Source organism: Amblyomma mixtum, chromosome 10 (assembly GCF_055824585.1).
Source record: "Amblyomma mixtum isolate Tamu chromosome 10, ASM5582458v1, whole genome shotgun sequence".
NCBI classification, from domain to species: domain Eukaryota; kingdom Metazoa; phylum Arthropoda; class Arachnida; order Ixodida; family Ixodidae; genus Amblyomma; species Amblyomma mixtum.
In genome coordinates, this window is record NC_143021.1 from 44,308,403 (window position 1) to 44,333,190 (window position 24,788).

Below are 24,788 nucleotides of genomic sequence, written 5' to 3' on the forward strand. Positions count from 1 at the left end.
TGCCGAGCATGGCACGATCCTTACAGAAGAATCATAGTACACAGAGAACGATTCCGGAAATCGTTATGAACGAGTGAAACGTAAGCCATCGATGGAGAAGAAATGAAACTCAGAAGGGTGGTGTCTTGGATTCTTGGTTTCAGATCGTACTAGGAACAGCGCTAGCACAGGGCGACGAAAGAACTCAACAGAGGTTATGTGCCGAGCATGGCACGATCATTACAGAAGAATCATAGTACACAGAGAACGATTCCGGAAATCGTTATGAACGAGTGAAACGTAAGCCATCGATGGAGAAGAAATGAAACTCAGAAGGGTGGTGTCTTGGATTCTTGGTTTGAGATCGTACTCGAAACAGCGCTAGCACAGGGCGACGAAAGAACTCAACAGAGGTTATGTGCCGAGCATGGCACGATCCTGACAGAAGCATCATAGTCCACAGGGAACGATTCCGGAAATCCTCAAGAACGAGTGAAACGTAAGTCATCGATGGAGAAGAAATGAAACTCAGAAGGGTGGTGCCTTGGATTCTTGGTTTCAGATCGTACTCGAAACAGCGCTAGCACAGGGCGACGAAAGAACTCAACAGAGGTTATGTGCCGAGCATGGCACGATCCTGACAGAAGCATCATAGTCCACAGGGAACGATTCCGGAAATCCTCAAGAACGAGTGAAACGTAAGTCATCGATGGAGAAGAAATGAAACTCAGAAGGGTGGTTTCTTGGATTCTTGGTTTCAGATCGTACTAGGAACAGCGCTAGCACAGGGCGACGAAAGAACTCAACAGAGGTTATGTGCAGAGCATGGCACGATCCTTACAGAAGGATCATAGTTCACAGGGAACGATTCCGGAAATCCTCAAGAACGAGTGAAACGTAAGTCATCGATGGAGAAGAAATGAACCTCAGAAGTGTGGAGTCTTGCACTGTTGGTTTCAGATCGTACTCGGAACAGCGCTAGCACAGGGCGACGAAAGAACTCAACAGAGGTTATGTGCCGAGCATGGCACGATCCTGACAGAAGCATCATAGTCCACAGGGAACGATTCCGGAAATCCTCAAGAACGAGTGAAGCGGAAGCCATCAATGGAGAAGAAATGAACCTCAGAAGTGTGCAGTCTTGCACTGTTGGTTTCAGATCGTACTCGAAACAGCGCTAGCACAGGGCGACGAAAGAACTCAACAGAGTATGTGCCGAGCATGGCACAATCCTGACAGAAGCATCATAGTCCACAGGGAACGATTCCGGAAATCCTCAAGAACGAGTGAAACGTAAGTCATCGATGGAGAAGAAATGAAACTCAGAAGGGTGGTGTCTTGGATTCTTGGTTTCAGATCGTACTCGAAACAGCGCTAGCACAGGGCGACGAAAGAACTCAACAGAGGTTATGTGCCGAGCATGGCGCGATCCTGACAGAAGCATCATAGTCCACAGGGAACGATTCCGGAAAACCTCAAGAACGAGTGAAACGTAAGTCATCGATGGAGAAGAAATGAAACTCAGAAGGGTGGTGTCTTGGATTCTTGGTTTCAGATCGTACTCGAAACAGCGCTAGCACAGGGCGACGAAAGAACTCAACAGAGGTTATGTGCCGAGCATGGCACGATCCTGACAGAAGCATCATAGTCCACAGGGAACGATTCCGGAAATCCTCAAGAACGAGTGAAACGTAAGTCATCGATGGAGAAGAAATGAAACTCAGAAGGGTGGTTTCTTGGATTCTTGGTTTCAGATCGTACTAGGAACAGCGCTAGCACACGGCGACGAAAGAACTCAACAGAGGTTATGTGCAGAGCATGGCACGATCCTTACAGAAGGATCATAGTTCACAGGGAACGATTCCGGAAATCCTCAAGAACGAGTGAAACGTAAGTCATCGATGGAGAAGAAATGAAACTCAGAAGGGTGGTGTCTTGGATTGTTGGTTTGAGATCGTACTCGAAACAGCGCTAGCACAGGGCGACGAAGGAACTCAACAGAGGTTATGTGCCGAGCATGGCACGATCCTGACAGAAGCATCATAGTCCACAGGGAACGATTCCGGAAATCCTCAAGAACGAGTGAAGCGGAAGCCATCGATGGAGAAGAAATGAACCTCAGAAGTGTGCAGTCTTGCACTGTTGGTTTCAGATCGTACTCGAAACAGCGCTAGCACAGGGCGACGAAAGAACTCAACAGAGGTTATGTGCCGAGCATGGCACGATCCTGACAGAAGCATCATAGTCCACAGAGAACGATTCCGGAAATCCTCAAGAACGAGTGAAACGTAAGTCATCGATGGAGAAGAAATGAAACTCAGAAGAGTGGTGTCTTGGATTCTTGGTTTCAGATCGTACTCGAAACAGCGCTAGCACAGGGCGACGAAAGAACTCAACAGAGGTTATGTGCCGAGCATGGCACGATCCTGACAGAAGCATCATAGTCCACAGGGAACGATTCCGGAAATCCTCAAGAACGAGTGAAACGTAAGTCATCGATGGAGAAGAAATGAAACTCAGAAGGGTGGTGTCTTGGATTCTTGGTTTCAGATCGTACGCGAAACAGCGCTAGCACAGGGCGACGACAGAACTCAACAGAGGTTATGTGCCGAGCATGGCACGATCCTGACAGAAGCATCATAGTCCACAGGGAACGATTCCGGAAATCCTCAAGAACGAGTGAAACGTAAGTCATCGATGGAGAAGAAATGAAACTCAGAAGGGTGGTGTCTTGGATTCTTGGTTTCAGATCGTACTAGGAACAGCGCTAGCACAGGGCGAGGAAAGAACTCAACAGAGGTTATGTGCAGAGCATGGCACGATCCTTACAGAAGGATCATAGTTCACAGGAAACGATTCCGGAAATCCTCAAGAACGAGTGAAACGTAAGTCATCAATGGAGAAGAAATGAAACTCAGAAGGGTGGTGTCTTGGATTCTTGGTTTCAGATCGTACTAGGAACAGCGCTAGCACAGGGCGACGAAGGAACTCAACAGAGGTTATGTGCCGAGCATGGCACGATCCTGACAGAAGCATCATAGTCCACAGGGAACGATTCCGGAAATCCTCAAGAACGAGTGAAACGTAAGTCATGGATGGAGAAGTAATGAAACTCAGAAGGGTGGTGTCTTGGATTCTTGGTTTCAGATCGTACTCGAAACAGCGCTAGCACAGGGCGACGAAAGAACTCAACAGAGGTTATGTGCAGAGTATGGCACGATTCTTAGAGAAGCATCATAGTCCACAGGGAACGATTCCGGAAATCCTCAAGAACGAGTGAAACGTAAGTCATCGATGGAGAAGAAATGAGACTCAGAAGGGTGGTGTCTTGGATTCTTGGTTTCAGCTCGTACTCGAAACAGCGCTAGCACAGGGCGACGAAAGAAATCAACAGAGGTTATGTGCCGAGCATGGCACGATCCTGACAGAAGCATCATAGTCCACAGGGAACGATTCCGGAAATCCTCAAGAACGAGTGAAACGTAAGTCATCGATGGAGAAGAAATGAACCTCAGAAGTGTGGAGTCTTGCACTGTTGGTTTCAGATCGTACTCGAAACAGCGCTAGCACAGGGCGACGAAAGAACTCAACAGAGGTTATGTGCCGAGCATGGCACGATCCTGACAGAAGCATCATAGTCCACAGGGAACGATTCCGGAAATCCTCAAGAACGAGTGAAACGTAAGTCATCGATGGAGAAGAAATGAAACTCAGAAGGGTGGTGTCTTGGATTCTTGGTTTCAGATCGTACTCGAAACAGCGCTAGCACAGGGCGACGAAAGAACTCAACAGAGGTTATGTGCCGAGCATGGCACGATCCTGACAGAAGCATCAAAGTCCACAGGGAACGATTCCGGAAATCCTCAAGAACGAGTGAAACGTAAGTCATCGATGGAGAAGAAATGAAACTCAGAAGGGTGGTGTCTTGGATTCTTGGTTTCAGATCGTACTCGAAACAGCGCTAGCACAGGGCGACGAAAGAACTCAACAGAGGTTATGTGCCGAGCATGGCACGATCCTGACAGAAGCATCATAGTCCACAGGGAACGATTCCGGAAATCCTCAAGAACGAGTGAAGCGGAAGCCATCGATAGAGAAGAAATGAACCTCAGAAGTGTGGAGTCTTGCACTGTTGGTTTCAGATCGTACTCGAAACAGGCTAGCACAGGGCGACGAAAGAACTCAGCAGAGGTTATGTGCCGAGCATGGCACGATCCTGACAGAAGCATCATAGTCCACAGGGAACGATTCCGGAAATCCTCAAGAACGAGTGAAGCGGAAGCCATCGATGGAGAAGAAATGAACCTCAGAAGTGTGGAGTCTTGCACTGTTGGCTTCAGATCGTACTCGAAACAGCGCTAGCACAGGGCGACGAAAGAACTCAACAGAGGTCATGTGCCGAGCATGGCACGATCCTGACAGAAGCATCATAGTCCACAGGGAACGATTCCGGAAACCCTCAAGAACGAGTGAAGCGGAAGCCATCGATGGAGAAGAAATGAACCTCAGAAGTGTGGAGTCTTGCACTGTTGGTTTCAGATCGTACTCGAAACAGCGCTAGCACAGGGCGACGAAAGAACTCAACAGAGGTTATGTGCCGAGCATGGCACGATCCTGACAGAAGCATCATAGTCCACAGGGAACGATTTTTAAAAACCTTCGTATTTTTAAAAACCTTCTAGAACATGATTTTAAGGCAAAATAAAAGAAGGCTGGAAACTCGGCTATTCAATATACAGGCTCTCGACGTGTGTTGTCGACGCGTCTCTCCGTACTTTCGACAGAGAAATTATGGCAAAAAGCAGAAACCAACTCAGCCGTGAAATAATAGAAGCAGCTAACATCGACAAGCGAAACCATGGGAGCGCCAGCCCGCTGTCTGTTTCCAGTTGAAAAAAAGACAATTTTCCTCTCCACCTCGATATAATTCTCAGCATACCTTGGGTTTGGCGCCTCTCCTGTGTTACTTTTTTTTTCCATCCCACCTTTACTCCCTCGAAATTTTATTGCCTCCCTCAACGGATCAGGAAGGTCGGCTTGTTGCTTGTCACACGCCTAACACTTCGTTTTCTTGTTTGTGATCTCTCAGGCTTTTCGCGTTTTCTCAGTTGTAATCTCCCTCTAGTGCTATTATGCTCGTCACTTTTTATCCGCGTTTGTTTGCTGCGTTTGATTTCATGTTACTATTACACTCTCATTGCGATTGGTTACTGGCTTTGTTGTCACTGACTGTTGTTTGTTGGCTTTCATTTATTTCGTTCTAGCCAAATTTCGTATGAGAATACAGGTTTTGTTAATTTATTCGGCCCCTTTTTGCTTTGTTTTGGGCATCTCTTTTGTTGCGGTTAACTGTTAGATACATAGCGACTCACAAGCTTTTGGTTCGTTTCATCTTTATACATCCTTGCGCGTGCCCTGCCTTCCTTTGCTTGTGAATATTCTGCCACGGTATGAAAGGTACGGTTCGATTGTGTTCGAATATAAAGTTGCTAGTTCAAAGCAAACTTTATTTATTTTATTTATTTATTTTTACATACTGCAGCTCCTTTTCGAGCTATAGCAGGGGTTGTAGGTGCACATAGAAAATCCAAGATAAGTATACAGTGCAATGAAACAAACAAGAAAACACAAGAATTCCAGAAAGCGAAAATTTAATTACAATTTAAGAGGTTAACCAAATGAGTCGCAATTGCTTCAATGAATTCATGCCGAGGAAGGGTGCGGAATGAGCCAAGGAGCATGTTCCAGGCATCGATGGTACGAGGGAAAAAGATGTTTTTAAATGTATTGGTACGAGCATAATAAGGGAAGAGGTGAAGTTCATGGAAGGGTCTTGTGGTGGTGGATTGAGATGGAATAATATAACTAGCTCATGAAAGACGATAATGAGCATGTGTAACACAAAACAGAAATTTCAAGGACCCTAAAGGCCTTTAACATTTTCAGTCTTGGTAGTTTCTTTCAATTTGTGAGCATTTTATATAACGCAGGCGTAATCAAGTGTTCGATTGATAGATTAATGATTTCAATTCTACTGTAGCTGCAGCTTATGTACGTCTTAAATACCCCAGTTTCATTAGGACTTTCCTGCAGATGAAATTAACATGCTTCGACCAAGATGGGTTGGAAGTAAAAATAAGACCTCAGTACTTGTATTCAAACACCCGTTCTAGTGAAAAGTTGTTAGATGAATAGGAGAAAAGAGAGGACGAAGAGCTGTTAGCAAATGTCATGAGTGCCGATTTGCGAAAATAAATTTTCATTTGCCGGTCATTACACCATTCACAAAGTGTAGTAAGTGATTCCTTAAAACTACACTGATTTTCGGCGGATTGAATGACGTCGTACAGAACACAGTCGTCGCCATACATTCAAATTTTAGAAGTGATATTATTGCGCAGGTCATTAATGTGAAGTAAAAAGACTAAGCGACATAAGACGGAATCTTGAGGCACGCCAGGCGAGACTGGGGCCACATAGGATTCGCCTGAATTGAATGACACGTATTGAGAGCGGGCAGGTTTACCAAACACGGGTTTTTTAATACGAGGTTAAGTTTGAACAGAAGTTTAGAATGACTTACAGTATCAAACGGATTATAGAAATCAATAAATATAGGAACAACTTGATTGCCACAATTATGTTAGTAGAAATGTAGAAATGTGATGAAAACATTCAGATAATTGTGTTTTTGTGCTCAACCCTCGTCTAAAGCCATGCTGAACACTAGATTATTATTATTATCATTTAGGGCATACTGCAGGACCAGTGAAGGGCCCTGGCAGGAGGGGCACAATAAACACAATACAAAAAGCACAAAACAAAAGTACAAGGCAAGTAAAAAAAATCATTGAACGGCCTCTTTAATGGCATCAATGTCAACTGTTGATGATGGTGGTAACTGATTCCACTCGGTAATGGTGCGGGGAAAAAAAGAAAATTTGAATATGTTAGTTCTGGAAAAGTAAGGTTTTAACGATTCAGTGTGCCTGTTTCTTGTTGGCCTTGACGTTATCGGTTGGAGATACAAATCGGGAGCCATTGACAGTTTGTTATTTTTCAATAGAAAGAGAAATCTTAACCTTGGTATTCTACGCCGAGTTTCAAGGGACTGTATATTATGTTGAAGCAACAGAGCAGATGGTGAGTCAGTGGTGCGATATTTCGAAAATATAAACCGAACTGCTTTCCGCTGAATTCTTTCAACGGCATTAATGTTAGTCTTTGTGTGAGGATCCAAAACAGTGCATGCATAATCAATTGTTGGTCTAATCATGGTGTAATATGCCAATTGCTTAACTTTAGAGGGAGCTTGTTTTAACAGAGAAAACAGAGATTGCGAAACGAAGAAGAGCATACGGCTTCAATATGTTTATTCCAAATAAAATTATTCGTTTGTGTTACTCCTAGGTACTTGTATTCTTTGACTTCTGAAAGGTGCCGAGTGGGAAGATTATTTGAAAAGGAATGACTGTTTCTTTTATCAGTGATCCGCATAAAAACTGTCTTGTCAGCGTTCAGTTCCATCCCCCATTTAACGCACTATTCACTAACATTCTGTAGGTTATGATTAAGTAAAATCTGGTCGCCTTGAACTTTAACTGCATTAAACAAAACACAATCGTCGGCAAATAACCTAATTTGAACAGGATGAGACATGATGTCGGTGATGTCATTAATATAGATAAGAAACAGTAATGGCCCAAGGACACTGCCTTGCGGGACATCAGAAGTGACTGGAAGTTTTGTAGAACAATGACCATCGATACTAACATATTGAAATCGGTTAGATAAATAAGCCGCAACCCAATTAACAATAAAAGAAGGAAGACCTATAGTTTCAAGTTTATGGATAAGTTTATTGTGCGGAACTCAATCAAAAGCTTTCCTAAAATCTAGAAATATGACATCTCTTTGGCCGGAATTGTCCAGAACTTGAGCGAAATAGTGAATTACGGATGTAAGTTGGGTGACCGTAGAAAAGCCTTTGCGAAAACCATGCTGGCAGGCCGATAATTTGTTGTTGTCATCAAGAAATGCTTTAATGTAATTGGCTACGATGTGTTCAAGAAGCTTGCAGCATGAAGAGGTCAACGATATGGGACGGTAATTGTTAAACAATGCGGCATCACCTGCTTTCTGTATGGGCACGACACTGGCCACTCTCCAATCGGGTGGTAGACTTGAAGACAAAAGAGAAGCACGAAAAATGATAGCAAGAAAGTGAGAAACCATCTCAGCATAACAATGTAAAAATGAATTAAGTATTTCGTCAAGCCCAGGAGTTGCTTCTGTTTTAAGATTCAGAAGCATTGCAAAAATACCAGGTTGAGATACGAGATCGTGCACAGGCTGGGAACAAGAATCACGAGTTGTGAAATTATTTGCAGGTTGGGAAAACACACTGTGAAAATATGAATTGAACTTGTCAGCAATATCTTTTTTGTTGGTGAGCAACGTGCCCTCATAAATCATCGCAGGCAGGGATTTTTTTTCTGTGCTTAAAAAATTCCAAAATTTCTGAGGAGCGTTACGAATGAAATTCGGCAAACTGTTTTGAAAGTAATGTCGCTTAGCAGCCGCAACAGCTTTGGTTAAAGAAGCCTGCTTCGTTTGATTGATGTTGTGAGGGACACGGGCTCTTCTTAAGCGTTTAAGTTTTCTTTTGAGATGCAAGATTTCTCGCGTAATGCAGGGATTAGATTTGCCACTTTTTTTAGCTCTTGATGGAATAAATTGGTTGATACAATATGTGCATATGTCTTTAAACTTGGTCCAGAGATCAGAAGTGCCAGTTCCGACAAAGGTGCTGAGACACAGATCTAAACAATCTAATACAATCTCATCCCTGGCACGCGAGAAATGTTTTACAAATACGGTTTTGTACGGTACGACACATTTATCAGCGACGAAATCGCAAGTGAAATAGACATACTCATGATCAGATAGTCCTTGATGGATCGAAACAGAAAACATTTCAAAAGAGCGGTTCACAAAAATCAAGTCAAGAATGGAAGCAGATGAGCCATGAATACGTGTAGGTTGTCCGACTACCTGTTTCAAATTGTGACACAGCATAATATCAAATAAGTGTTCAGCATTTGCGCAATGTCGTGAATTAGATGAGGCGAACTCCCAATTAGTGTTAGGTAAGTTAAAATCGCCGACAAGAACTACGTTTTTATGTTTGAATGATGACATGTTTTCCGACAAATCGCGTAGAAACTGAGGAGGGGAATCTGGAGCTCGGTAAACAGCAAATAGAAAAACGGAACGGCCCCTAAAAGATAGCTTTAGGGAAATGCTTTCATGGTCATCAATTTGCCGAGTTAAAGTCGCATGAATATTATTTTTAACCAAAACCGCCACTCCACCACCTCTTGATAATCTATCACGCCGATAGATTTGATAAGTTGGAAGAAAAACGTCTGTGTTATCTATTTCATTGCGAAGCCATGTCTCCGTAATGATGACGATATGTGGATTGTACCCAAGAAGAAGTGCCTCAAGCTGTTCGCTTTTCTTGAATACACTCCGCGCATTAATGTATATAAGTCTTAATTCCTTCTTGATCCGCGCACTACGTCATTCACTTTTTCGTGTGTTCCGCGATGACAGTTTCACCCTTGTGTTAGTAGTATCATCCCACGAAAACATCTGGCCAGCAACGAGCAACTTATCATTGATTAAGGTCACCTTCATTTTCTTGTCTCTCAGATTTAGTACTATTTATAATAGTTTTCGTTTCCTGAGGGTTTCCTTTGAGTACAGAAGTACAATGGACATCAAGTGTTTCCGAGAAAATTTCAGTCAGAACCTTCTGTTTTAGATCAGATTCTGTCTCATCTGGTTCCTCGCTTACACCAAAAACGACTAAATTGGAACGTCTATTGTAATCTTCCATATAGACCAGTTTCGACTGCAAGTCGTGAATTGTGCGTTCCATATTATCAATACGTTCTGTTTGTTTTTCAAAATCCGCAAAGCGAGAGTTTAAGTCAGATATTGTTTTTTCCAAATCTCCTTGTTGTGTTCTGAGGGCTACAATCTCTGCTGTTAACTTGGAATGAGCTGTAAGCAACTGCTTTAATAGTTCTGTACTGTCCTCATTTGAATTATCAGGCGCAGGGTTACATTCAATGTCACCACATAAAAGCAGCGCGCAAACACAAAACACGTCTTGGGCAATGATAACAGAGCGTTGTGGGCACGGCAGGACCAAAAGACCGCGGAAATCACTTCTAATTGTAGTAGAATAACAACCAACCTGTGCAAAGCAGAAGAACGAAGCGTAAGGCAACATGCCTATGTGCGGTCCGCTGTGCCCACTGAAGTTGAAGCCTGGCTGTCGGTGTTTTAAACGAAGGTCCGAGCAGGTCACATGGAACGGGGGCGGTGCTTGAAGAAGGTAATCATTCCGCCAGGAAACGAAATCTCCCGCATCTGTTGTCAAATGATCTTGAAGACACGTGTCCACTGTAGCGGTACCCTGATGAAGAAGCAGTTTGGACGGACCGAGCAGAAAAACCTGTGCAAAGCAGAACAACGAAGCGTAAGGCAACATGCCTATGTGCGGTCCGCTGTGCCCACTGAAGTTGAAGCCTGGCTGTCCGTCTTTTAAACGAAGGTCCGAGCAGGTCACATGGAACGGGGGCGGCGCTTGAAGAAGGTAATCATTCCGCCAGGAAATGAAATCTCCCGCATCTGTTGTCAAATGATCTTGAAGGCACGTGTCGACTGTAGCGGTATCCTGATGAAGAAGCAGTTTGGACTGACCGAGCAGAAAAACCTGCGCAAAGCAGAACAACGAAGCGTAAGGCAACATGCTTATGTGCGGTCCGCTGTGCCCACTGAAGTTGAAGCCTGGCTGTCGGTGTTTTAAACGAAGGTCCGAGCAGGTCACATGGAACGGGGGCGGTGCTTGAAGAAGGTAATCATTCCGCCAGGAAATGAAATCTCCCGCATCTGTTGTCAAATGATCTTGAAGACACGTGTCGACTGTAGCGGTATCCTGATGAAGAAGCAGTTTGGACGGACCGAGCAGAAAAACCTGTGCAAAGCAGAACAACGAAGCGTAAGGCAACATGCCTATGTGCGGTCCGCTGTGCCCACTGAAGTTGAAGCCTGGCTGTCCGTCTTTTAAACGAAGGTCCGAGCAGGTCACATGGAACGGGGGCGGCGCTTGAAGAAGGTAATCATTCCGCCAGGAAATGAAATCTCCCGCATCTGTTGTCAAATGATCTTGAAGGCACGTGTCGACTGTAGCGGTATCCTGATGAAGAAGCAGTTTGGACGGACCGAGCAGAAAAACCTGCGCAAAGCAGAACAACGAAGCGTAAGGCAACATGCTTATGTGCGGTCCGCTGTGCCCACTGAAGTTGAAGCCTGGCTGTCGGTCTTTTAAACGAAGGTCCGAGCAGGTCACATGGAACGGGGGCGGTGCTTGAAGAAGGTAATCATTCCGCCAGGAAATGAAATCTCCCGCATCTGTTGTCAAATAATAAGATTTGGAGTTCAGTCAGCGCGGAGTAATACTAGGAGATTGCTGATTGGCTGAGGAAGATGCAGCAGCAGAAAAAGGCACTTGGCTCAGTGAGGAGGGTGCAGCAGTAGATAAAGGTACATCAGACTTCACCAGCGAAAGTACGAGACACCAGGAGAACGACACAGGAAAACGCTGGCTCTTCTTCTTCGTGTTCTTCTTCTCCTGGCGTCTCGTACTTTAGCAAAGCAGACATTTGGGCTAGTTGGTGTGAATTCATGGTGGAAAAAACAGCGCAAACTAAGACGGAAAACACAGAAAAGAGGGGAGACACTACAAGCGCTTGTAGTGTCTCCCCTCTTTTCTGTGTTTTCCGTCTTAGTTTGCGCTGTTTTTTCCACCATGTCTCGTACTTTCGCTGGTGAAGTTATGTCTGATGTACGCAACTAGCCCACATGGGTACCTTGTTAGAAAAAGGTACTTGAGTTGTACGAGCTTGACTAGGGGTATCCCCATTTGCCATAACTAAAGAATTAGACGCATCTTTCCGCTTGTAGTGAACGTTGTCAATGAAGACGTGGTCACAATGAAAACGAACCAATGAGCCATTGTTTCGAAAGGAAGCCGAGGCTCTCCAAAGGTTCTGCCTGATTGTACGAACCCGCAAAGGAAAAGCCTTCTTTAATACTGATTTCTGAATTTTTCTCCGTTGGCATTACTGTAATGTTTTCCCGGCAATCTAAAAGTCTAAGAATAACAAGTCGGGGTAGCCCATTGCGACTTCTGCCCGGCCTATCCCAACGTTCAATTTGAGGACATGGAATCTTTATTTTGTCACCAGTTAGTTGAGAGACATTGGCTAACAGTGAATCACTATTTATTTCGTCATCCTCAGTTAGTCCAAACAGGGTAATGTTGTTGGTTCGGGATCTATTTTCCAAATCATCAATTTTTTTTAGCAAGTCTGATACAACACCCGACGTGGAAGGAATTTCGGAACGCAGGTCTTCACATGATCAAATAGGCTCATGGTCATGAGGTTCATCTAGGGCAGACACACGCAATTCAAGTGCCTCACATCGGGCATGAAACTGTTGCTTGATGTCTGCTATGTCTTGCGCGATATCTTTTTGATTTTCAAGTAATTCAGAAAACATAGATTGGGGCACTTGGGCTTTCAGGGCTGTCTGCTTTGTCAACAGATGAACCAGACGCGCACGTTTTGGAACAGGTTCCTGGCCGTCGTCCGCCAGTGCTTACTACCGAAGATTCACGGAACTATTAAATCAAATCGTCTTTGTTTTCTCTCTCAAGGAGAAAAGGGGGTGACGGGTAAAAGCCGCGTAACTGCGGCTTGACGGAGCCCGGCCCCCTCTATGTACAGTTCGGCAGCAGTGCTCGTACAGATTTTACAGGATTCAATTTCGCACTTCATCTCACAGACCTAAAATTTCCACCCTACAGAACAAAAACACTCCAAATGAAAGCACATGCAGTTTGAAACACATTCTAAACACGCATTCTAAAACAAGTCAGGTTTGAAACATAAAAATTTCAAACACACTCAGATTAAAACACGTTCAGTTTAATAATTTAAAAGTTTTAAAATTCTGGAAAGACGTTACCTTTAGTGGTAGCAGAAATTAGAAGACATTTTACAGCAAAAAAAGCACCAATAAAAAATAAAAGGCACCAAGAAAAACACAAAACTCAAGCATTCAAGGGCACGGCAGCATTCTTCAGAGCAGCATGGCTAAATTCGCCTGGCTGGTTGTGCAGGTTCTTTGCCTCGCCGGGCCGCCTCCTGGACCGACCAAGCCTGGTCTGGCTGGGCATGCGCCGTGCGACAACGGATGCTTGGGCCTCAAGTCAGCGATTTTTCAAGATGACCGACACGCAATTCAAGCTGCTATCGTCAGATGGCATCACCGGGCTTCTGAGACAGCGACGTCACCAGACAACGCTTTAAAACCACCCGACCGTCCTGTGAACTTCAGAGGGCACGGCAGCATTCTTCAGAGCAGCATGGCTAAATTCGCCTGGCTGGTTGTGCAGGTTCTTTGCCTCGCCGGGCCGCCGCCTGGACCGACCAAGCCTGGTCTGGCTGGGCATGCGCCGTGCGACAACGGATGCTTGGGCCTCAAGTCAGCGATTTTTCAAGATGACCGACACGCAATTCAAGCTGCTATCGTCAGATGGCATCACCGGGCTTCTGAGACAGCGACGTCACCAGACAACGCTTTAAAACCACCCGACCGTCCTGTGAACTTCAGAGGGCACGGCAGCATTCTTCAGAGCAGCATGGCTAAATTCGCCTGGCTGGTTGTGCAGGTTCTTTGCCTCGCCGGGCCGCCGCCTGGACCGACCAAGCCTGGTCTGGCTGGGCATGCGCCGTGCGACAACGGATGCTTGGGCCTCAAGTCAGCGATTTTTCAAGATGACCGACACGCAATTCAAGCTGCTATCGTCAGATGGCATCACCGGGCTTCTGAGACAGCGACGTCACCAGACAACGCTTTAAAACCACCCGACCGTCCTGTGAACTTCAGAGGGCACGGCAGCATTCTTCAGAGCAGCATGGCTAAATTCGCCTGGCTGGTTGTGCAGGTTAGTTTCTACAATCCATATTGTAGCTTTCATACCAGGCATTACGCACTTGTGGTCCTGCCGTGCCCTCAGAAGTGTCTTTGCATGATTGTTGATTGCTGGTCAGCTCTCTTGATTCTTGTGTGCGGGGACGTTGAGCCTAATCCAGGTCCCGGACAGAAGGAAACATTAAGCTTAATCCTGGAAGAATTGCAGGAAATGAAGGCAAGCAACGAGAGTCGCGATGCAACCCTTTCTGAGATAAACTCAAAGCTAACAAAGCTAGACGAGGTTCTGGAATTATGCAAAGCTAACGAAGGAAGGATACGGCAACTTGAGGAATCGGTAAAGCATTTGCAAAAAGCCTTGGCAGCGCAAAGCAAGAAGATGGTGGATTACGAGGACCGCGCTCGCCGGAACAACGTTGTAGTGTTTGGTGTAAAAGAAAGCCCAAAAGAAACGAGAGCTGATTTAAAAGAAAAAGTCCTCCAGAAAGTATGTCAAGATAAACTAGGCGTCTCGGTGAGCACAGTTGAACGGATCCACCGAATTGGCAAACCCCATATGGATAGGCCTCGTCCAGTAATTTTTCGCGTGTTTAACTACAACGAAAAGCATGCAATATTTCAAAACTGCTCCAAGCTCAAGGATTCTGGGGTGTCGGTGTCGCACGATTACTCATACGTCACACAACAGAAAAGAAATTGTGGCAGTCCTTTGAAGACGATCGTCGCCCTAACGATAAAGCAAAGCTGGTTCATGACAAACTGCTGATAAACGATGATCTTTACGCGTGGGACGATGAAAAGAACTGCAGGGTGCTGTTGCGTAGCACGAAGCAGCCGGAAGAGCCATGACGCCTTGATAACGAGTTGACTGAGCAGAAAGATTTTCGCCTTATTTGTTTGAATGCGCGGAGTGTGTGCAATAAGCAGGAACTTCTTGAGCATGCTTTACTTTCTTACGATCCCCTCTCTGAAACTCTCTGAAACTTGGCTGCAGCCTCATGTGCTTGACAGTTGCATTTTCCCACCTTCTTACACTGCTTACCGTAGGGATCGCTTATCGAGGGGAGGCGGAGTTGCGATTCTGGTTAAATATGGATTATCATCTCATGCTCTGCCTACCATCGACAGTGACCATGAAAGTGTGCTGTGCCAAATTGACTTTTGTGGTAATCCTATTATTATCGTTGGTGTCTACCGGGCGCCCGGAGTTCACCATGACTTTATGTTAAAACTTTACGATCAGCTAGGTAGATACCGAAGTGATAACATGATAATAGCAGGTGATTTTAATCTTCCACATGTTGACTGGGAATCGCTGACTGCTGGCACACATGAAGTACCAAGTGCAGACACTCTCCTGGACATGCTGTTAGCTTATAATCTTAAGCAGGTGGTTCTAGCCCCCACTCGTGTAACTGAATCATCAGCTTCAGTGTTAGATCTAATCCTCTGTCCAAATAGCATAACAAACTGTACTACCGAAGTGCATGATGGAATCTCGGACCATAAATTGGTATTTTTTTATTGCTCACTACCACGCCAATCCCTGAAGATTGCTTCTAGGATCGTAACGGTAAAAAATTTTGCTTTAGCGGATCATTCTAGCATTGTTTCCTATTTAGAAGATTCATTGCAATCATTCGATAGTGGTGACGCTAATGCACTTTGGGTAAGGTTTAGGACTCTCTGTCACTTCTGTCTGCATAACTTTGTTCCAGATAGAAAAAAGAAGGTAGATAGGAGAAGCCCCTGGATAACCAGAGATATAATTCACGTTAAACGTAAGCCGAAACGAAATCGGAGACAGAAAAGCACTGCCATTTCTGTCATTAGCAGTCTAAAAGCTACCCTTGCTTCACAGTTACAAGAATCAAGACAGCGCTACTTTGGTGAGACGCTTGGTCGTTTCGTGACTGAAAATCCCAGTAAATTTTGGCAGTTTCTCTCAAACAAAGGAAGTAGAAAACTTGACAAGATTACCGTCAATGATTCTACCGTTACAGATAAAAAGGATATAGCTGATGCTTTTAATACTTATTTCCAAAGCGTTTTCACTAAATCTAACACTCCGTTAAACGATCGTTGTCTGAACAGTCTCGAAAGAAGTGTCACTATTAGCAGAGAAGGAATAGTAGAACTACTCCTGCGGCTAGACCCCAAGAAATCCCCCGGCCCCGATAATATTCCCACTACCTTTCTTAAAATGTACGCTGAAATACTAGCCAAGTTTTTGATAATAATATTTAATAAGTCTCTTGAGTCGGGGACAGTACCAGATGAATGGAAAATTTCTCGCGTGCTTCCGGTTTTTAAAAGCGGCAGCCGACTACAAGTTGGTAATTACCGCCCTATTTCATTGATTTCCACCTCCTGCAAAGTGCTAGAACACGTACTCACCAGATACCTCAATAATTATTTAGACCACACGGGAATAATGACCAAAGCGCAACATGGCTTCCGTCGAGGATTCTCAACTACAACACAGCTAGTGGTCACTGTAGATGAACTTGCTAAAGTGCTTGATTGCGGTGGCCAGGTCGACATGATTTTTTTAGATTATTCTAAAGCTTTCGATAGAGTACCTCATCATAAACTAGTAATAAAAATGAAATTATGAGGCATTCCGGATCAAATAATAAATTGGGTCACATCATACTTATCAAAGCGAAAGTAGTTTGTCGACATCGATGGAGCCACCTCTCGATTCTTAGAGGTTTACTCAGGTGTGCCTCAGGGATCGGTTCTGGGTCCAGTACTATTCAATATCTATATAAACGATCTCCCAGAAGCTCTCGATCCCTCTGTGTCCGTAAAGCTGTTTGCTGATGATTGTATTATATTTAAGTCTATCAAATCTGTGTCTGACCAGCTTACTTTGAATGCAAATCTACAATATTTAGCTAAATGGTGTAATGAATGGGAAATGGTTATTAACTTTGACAAAACAGTTTCTCTTTGCATCTGTAAAAAGACCGCGCAACATAATTTTTTATACAACATTAATAACATTGCAATCAGAGCTGTAAAAGAATATAAGTATCTAGGTGTCACAATAACGTCACGGCTCAAATGGACGAAACACATCGAAAATATATGCTCCTCCACCCGCAAAAAGCTAGGATTTCTGAAGCTTCGGATGAGCGGTTGCCCTAGTGCCCTAAGACTGAAAGCATATAAATCTATTCTAAGGCCCAGTCTCGAATATGCCTGCATTGTATGGGACCCCTACACGGTACATGACATCCAAAAACTAGAAAGAATGCAACGTCTTGCGGCACGATTCATTTACAACCGTTACAGGTGCCTAGACTCTCCTTCCGCCATGTTGAAACTCGCAGACTTAGAACCACTGGCAGATAGAAGGAAGAAAGCCCGTCTCAACTTCCTTCATTCATTATACTTTTCTCGAATTGGTATCCGACCTGAAAATTACATCGTTAATGATTCCACACGAGCCTCGCGCCATAAGCATGCCCTTAGCCTGAAACCTATTTTGGCACGCACAGATGCCTACAAGTTTTCTTTTTTTCCGAGAACAGTTTCTCAATGGAATGCTCTACCGGAGAACTCTCCGTTGTTTTGTAATCATTCTTGATTTTCACTGCTGGTTTAGTAGCTGTGCTGTAACCGCGTTCTCAATTGTACTTTTGCGTTGCTTGTTTATATCGTTCGTTACTATCGCACCTGTTTTGCTTTTCCCTCCTGTATGTATTTCCCTCTCCTGCTTGGACATACAGCATGTCCGCAGTATTCAATAAATAAATAAATACAAGAGAATCATGTGATGTTGGCTGCAAGGAAATGTGCATGTAGCGCTCGTAATGACAATTTTTCCGGGAAGGTATCGATGAGCACAAAGCTATTTAGAAGAATACAAGCATGATACGAAATGGACTGGCGACTGTACTCTGTACGACAGTGAGGCACCACCCATGCGTCATTATGACGTGTATTGTAGATGTAAGTGCAGGGGCGAAGGTTTAATAAATTCAGGATGCTGTTATTGCACGCCGATACGGATGAGCGATATGTACAAGCTAGACGGTAAGGATAAATGCATTCCGTGGGAACAAGCTTATAGCGCGAGAAGTAATCGAAAGTGTGTGCATGACAGGGGACATTAGCAACAGCACGCAAGGCACGTTTATGGCAGATTTTAAGTTTCTTTATGTATTCTTTTGGTTCAAAAGGGTTGAAAATTGGGCGAGTTGGTACGAATTCATACTGGTGTGGCTCCACTGGGACTGGGACAGAGACAGAGTGACTACAACACAAGTGCTCACTAACAACTGACAAAGTTTATTGAAAACACAAAAAATATATAGACGAAACCTACGGTTACATGCACAGTCATAACATGGTTACAAGGGTTACAAGTAGAAAACGCGTTAAATCACAACGAATCTATCTATTATCATGGTTTAGTGTTCTTTGAAGATAATCAACCTCGGCGTCAAGCAGTAGCAAGGATGGCAAACTCACGCATACATCTGCCGACATTTTTATGCGGAAGGCCTCCATAATCTCCCGGGAAGTCTTATCTTTATGCTTCCAGAGAACGCGCGTTTCCTTGAACAATGGGGCACACTTGTGGCTTTTTACATGCTTAGCCAGGTGCGTCCCCGAACTCCCGTCAAGGGACCTGGCATGCTCCTGGAGGCGTACATTCAGACAGCGTCCAGTCTGCCCCATGTAGTGTCGACCGCATGTTAGGGGAATGGAATAGACCACACCGCAAGCACAGTCCACAAAAGGGTTGGAGTGCTTCACACCACAAGCGTTCCTTCTCTCCCGCGGTGCGTCACACCTCTCAATGGCGGCACATATCCGCTCTACCTTATTCTTGGCTGAAAACACCAAGTCCACCTCATAACGGCGAGCCACCTTTTTAAGGCTATGAGACACACCATGTATGTAAGGGATACAGGCGAGCTTTTTCCTTCCCTCTGTGCTCTCTTTATGCGACCTAGTTCCCTTTGCAGTCTGTTTCTGTACCGTAAGGATCCGGTGCGACACCGAAGCCAGCACAGAGGCCTGGAACCCCGCGTTTTTTAGTCTGGCCACCTGATCAGCGAACGCTTTGTCCATCCGATGGAAACAGGACTTTGTGAAAGCCGAATTTAATGCATTACACGCAATGCCATTCTTAATCAACTTCGAATGGCCGGAAGAAAAATTCAACAAGGGTTTCTTGGACCTTGGTGAAAACGACCAGCACACATGGTTGCCCTCGAAAAACAAGGAAAGGTCCAAAAACTGGATGCATCCATTTTCGAGAGCTTCATACGTAAAATTCAGGCCACGTCCTCTTTCTTTGAACACCTTCAAAACATCGACCATTCGCCGGGTGGTGTCACGACAGTCCACAAAAACTATGAAATCGTCAACATAACGGAAAACTTTTGTCACCATTCCTTCCAAATCACGCTCCAGGCACCTATCAACCGCGCACAGAAAAATATCGCTCAGAACCGGAGCAACTCTTGACCCGATACAGATACCAGATTTTTGAATGTACACGTCGTTGTTCCAGCCAATAAAAGTAGAGTTCAAATAAACAGCCAGAAGCTCAAGGAAACTATCGACCGAAATCCCGCACCTGGAAATAAAGGCAACTTCATCGTTCTGTTGCGTTATACAATCCTTGACACATTTCAAAAGTTGCACATGCGGAAGCGAGTAAAATAGGTCTTCAACATCAATACTGAACGCGTGATTTGGAAGGAATGGTGACAAAAGTTTTCCGTTATGTTGAGGATTTCATAGTTTTTGTGGACTGTCGTGACACCACCCGGCCAATGGTCGATGTTTTGAAGGTGTTCAAAGAAAGAGGAAGTGGCCTGAATTTTACGTGTGAAGCTCCCGAAAATGGATGCATCCAGTTTGTGGACCTTTCCTTGTTTTTCGAGGGCAACCATGTGTGCTGGACGTTTTCACCAAGGTCCAAGAAACCCTTGTTGAATTTTTCTTCCGGCCATTCGAAGTTGATTAAGAATGGCATTGCGTGTAATGCATTAAATTCGGCTTCCACAAAGTCCTGTTTCCATCGGATGGACAAAGCGTTCGCTGATCAGGTGGCCAGACTAAAAAACGCGGGGTTCCCGGCCTTTGTGCTGGCTTCGGTGTCGCACCGGATCCTTACGGTACAGAAACAGACTGCAAAGGGAACTAGGTCGCATAAAGAGAGCACAGAGGGAAGGAAAAAGCTCGCCTGTATCCCTTACATACATGGTGTGTCTCGTAGCCTTAAAAAGGTGGCTCGCCGTTATGAGGTGGACTTGGTGTTTTCAGCCAAGAATAAGGTAGGGCGGATATGTGCCGCCATTGAGAGGTGTGACGCACTGCGGGAGAGAAGGAACGCTTGTGGGGTGAAGCACTCCAACCCTTTTGTGGACTGTGCTTGCGGTGTGGTCTATTCCATTCCCCTAACATGCGGTCGACACTACACGGGGCAGACTGGAGGCTGTCTGAATGTACGCCTCCAGGAGCATGCCAGGTCCCTTGACGGGAGTTCGGGGACGCACCTGGCTAAGCATGTAAAAAGCCACAAGTGTGCCCCATTGTTCAAGGAAATGCGCGTTCTCTGGAAGCATAAAGATAAGACTTCCCGGGAGATTATGGAGGCCTTCCGCATAAAAAAGTCGGCAGATGTATGCGTGAGTTTGCCATCCTTGCTACTGCTTGACGCCGAGGTTGATTATCTTCAAAGAACACTAAACCATGATAATAGATAGATTCGTTGTGATTTAACGCGTTTTCTACTTGTAACCCTTGTAACCATGTTATGACTGTGCGTGTAACCATAGGTTTCGTCTATATATTTTTTGTGCTTTCAATAAACTTTGTCAGTTGTTAGTGAGCACTTGTGTTGTAGTCACTCTGTCTCTGTCCCAGTCCCTGTGGTGCCACACCAGTATGAATTCGTACCAACTCGCCCAATTTTCAACCCTTTTGAACTTTATTTCTTGTACAACGGGCTCTTTTCAATGTTTTAACAGTATTTCAAGTAATCCGGCTTTTTTAACTTCCCTTTTTGCGGTATGCGTTTGCCGCGCGCGGTCCGCTTCATGGTACGCAAGGGTGTCGTCGTGCCCGCCTGACTTCCAAGCAGCATTTGGGTTGTTACAGCCGCCGCCGAGTCATTCGAGAAGGTTGTGCCGTCTGCTCCGCTCGGAGCTGTGGCGTCAAGCGAGGTTCTACAAGGATCTTCTGAGGGCGCACTGCGCTTCCACAGACAGGCCTGGAAAAAGGAGTACCTACGTAGAATGGAGCAGAATCGCCGACCAGACCACCGAGTGGTTATGGAACTCTGTGCTTCCAACGCTTCCCAAAAGAGGGAGGGTTTGTGCCCAAGAAGGAAACGTTCTTTTTCTCGGATCTTCTTCAGTTCCGGAGTGCCACCGCAAGGTATTGCAGTTGGGGCCAAAGCACGTCTTTGAACCCCCGCTGAAGTCTGTAGAAAAACTGGCTGTGTCTCGGTCTGTGTCTCGTCTTGTTCCGGAGGGAAGTGTGCCACAGTGCCTGAAGGAGTGTTTTCCAGTTGTAACCAAGCCACAAGGTAGGCCAAAAACTCCTGATCGGTTACGTTCGTTGGTGACTTATTTCTCGACGAACAATTTAAGAGCCATGACCTCGGACAAAGAAGGTTTTTTTGTGGTCATCCCCAAAGGGCTGTTTTTTGAGAAGTCCGGCAAGGCGGTGGAAAAATGTTTCACTCGACTCTCCGTAAAACCCTCTGCTGTGAAGAAGAGGGCGCTGAAATTGCTTGGTGATCTCAACCTTGGGCGTTTAGCCTCGGCCGTTAATGGGGCGCGAGAGAGTAAGCTCAGCGTTTTCTTTACTGCAAAAACGCATAAGCCGGAAGTCCCCTTCCGGGTTATCGTTTCAGAACGTGATACTTGGCAGCATGAAGAGCCAGGCTTTCTGCAGAGGCACCTGAAGTCGTTGGACATTGCGGATCCTTTCCTGATCCCCAGTTCTGGAACGGTAGTTGAGTTTTTGAAGCATAATAATCCGCGCGCTGGTTCAGCGTTCAGTATTGATGTTGAAGACCTATTTTACTCGCTTCCGCATGTGCAACTTTTGAAATGTGTCAAGGATTGTATAACGCAACAGAACAATGAAGTTGCCTTTATTTCCAGGTGCGGGATTTCGGTCGATAGTTTCCTTGAGCTTCTGGCTGTTTATTTGAACTCTACTTTTATTGGCTGGAACAACGACGTGTACATTCAAAAATCTGGTATCTGTATCGGGTCAAGAGTTGCTCCGGTTCTGAGCGATATTTTTCTGTGCGCGGTTGATAGGTGCCTGGAGCGTGATTTGGAAGGAATGGTGACAAAAGTTTTCCGTTATGTTGACGATTTCATAGTTTTTGTGGACTGTCGTGACACCACCCGGCGAATGGTCGATGTTTTGAAGGTGTTCAAAGAAAGAGGACGTGGCCTGAATTTTACGTGTGAAGCTCCCGAAAATGGATGCATCCAGTTTTTGGACCTTTCCTTGTTTTTCGAGGGCAACCATGTGTGCTGGTCGTTTTCACCAAGGTCCAAGAAACCCTTGTTGAATTTTTCTTCCGGCCATTCGAAGTTGATTAAGAATGGCATTGTGTGTAATGCATTAAATTCGGCTTTCACAAAGTCCTGTTTCCATCGGATGGACAAAGCGTTCGCTGATCAGGTGGCCAGACTAAAAAACGCGGGGTTCCCGGCCTCTGTGCTGGCTTCGGTGTCGCACCGGATCCTTACGGTACAGAAACAGACTGCAAAGGGAACTAGGTCGCATAAAGAGAGCACAGAGGGAAGGAAAAACCTCGCCTGTATCCCTTACATACATGGTGTGTCTCATAGCCTTAAAAAGGTGGCTCGCCGTTATGAGGTGGACTTGGTGTTTTCAGCCAAGAATAAGGTAGGGCGGATATGTGCCGCCATTGAGAGGTGTGGCGCACCGCGGGAGAGAAGGAACGCTTGTGGGGTGAAGCACTCCAACCCTTTTGTGGACTGTGCTTGCGGTGTGGTCTATTCCATTCCCCTAACATGCGGTCGACACTACACGGGGCAGACTGGACGCTGTCTGAATGTACGCCTCCAGGAGCATGCCAGGTCCCTTGACGGGAGTTCGGGGACGCACCTGGCTAAGCATGTAAAAAGCCACAAGTGTGCCCCATTGTTCAAGGAAACGCGCGTTCTCTGGAAGCATAAAGATAAGACTTCCCGGGAGATTATGGAGGCCTTCCGCATAAAAATGTCGGCAGATGTATGCGTGAGTTTGCCATCCTTGCTACTGCTTGACGCCGAGGTTGATTATCTTCAAAGAACACTAAACCATGATAATAGATAGATTCGTTGTGATTTAACGCGTTTTCTACTTGTAACCCTTGTAACCATGTTATGACTGTGCATGTAACCGTAGGTTTCGTCTATATATTTTTTGTGCTTTCAATAAACTTTGTCAGTTGTTAGTGAGCACTTGTGTTGTTGTCACTCTGTCTCTGTCCCAGTCCCTGTGGTGCCACACCAGTATGATTTCTTTTGGTGTAGTTGACCAGACTAAATGGCAGTAGTTAAGTGTCGACAAAAATAGTGCGTTATAAATTAAGCGTTTAACTGCTGTTGGCAAGAAGTTGCGGTGTCTATTTAATATCCCGCAAACCTTATTAAGTTTGTTGCAAAGCGCATCAATATGCTTGTTCCAAGTTAGAGTTTCCGATAATGCTACGACAAGAGTCTTAATTTCATTAACAACGCTTACCTCTTCGCAGTCTAAAAGAATTTTGCCCTTGATGTTTACCTTTGTGTTCTTACTACGGAAAAGAATAGCTTGAGTTTTTTTGGTATTCAACCGCAGGTAATTTCTTTGCGACCAGTCTCTAACTAATAATAAATCGTGATTTGCCGAGCAGACTAGATCATCAGTATTTGCCCCTCTGAAAAACATAGCAGTATCATCCGCGTACCCAACCCATGTAGCTGTGTTTAGAAGAGAAAAAATGTCGTTAATATAAACAACAAATAGCAGAGGTCCTAGAATACTCCCTTGCGGTACACCGGAAGTGATGGTTCTTATGTCGGAATTGTGATTGTTATGGCTGACATACTGGCACCTGTTTTGAAGGTATGAAGAAAGGAGACGATTTGCACTACCACGTATTCCGTAATGCTGCAGCTTAGACAATAAGGTTACATGATGTACGCAGTCAAATGCTTTCGTGAAATCAATATACAGTCCTAGTACAAGGTCTTTGTGTTCAAAAGCGTCAATAATGAATTCTTTTTCTCTTAATAGTGCCAATTCTGTGAATTTGCCTTCAGGAAGCTATATTAGTGCGGCGAGATAAGTGAGAATTTGTTTAAGAAGTTTTAAAGGCGTGGGTGCATTATTTTCTCCAAGCCTTTTGAAAATATGGGTAGTACGGAGATGGGACGATAGTTGTTTATGGCATTTTTATCACCCCCTTTATGTAGGGCTACCACTTTTGTAATCTGCATGTTCTTGGGAAAACTGCTGCACTCCAGAGCTAAGTTGTATATCTTATTCAGGACAGGTGCAATCAGGTCTAGGATATATTTCACTGGGGCAATCTGCATGTCGTTCACATCCTGTGATTTAGAATTTTTTATTGTCTAGAATGCAGCAATGATTTCATTCTCAGTTTTGGGTAAAAACACCATGCTGTTACTAACTGTACTTGGTCCAGGAAGTGGGACAGAGCTTATTGCTGGTTTACTGCTTGAGGT

At 44.9% G+C, this 24,788-nt stretch overlaps 1 protein-coding gene across 1 annotated transcript; it reads left to right on the forward strand.

The window, feature by feature from the left end:
- The first annotated feature begins 14,038 nt into the window (after window positions 1–14,038).
- Window positions 14,039–14,821, forward strand: LOC149325675 (uncharacterized). The gene has a single exon (XM_089564364.1). The coding sequence runs from the start codon at window positions 14,039–14,041 to the stop codon at window positions 14,819–14,821; it is 783 nt and encodes a 260-aa protein (XP_089420490.1).
- Window positions 14,822–24,788: the final 9,967 nt, after the last annotated feature.

Excerpts from the sequence above, each read along its gene's own strand:
- LOC149325675 (XM_089564364.1), top strand. The coding sequence starts at position 14,039 with ATGGCTAAATTCGCCTGGCTGGTTGTGCAGGTTAGTTTCTACAATCCA.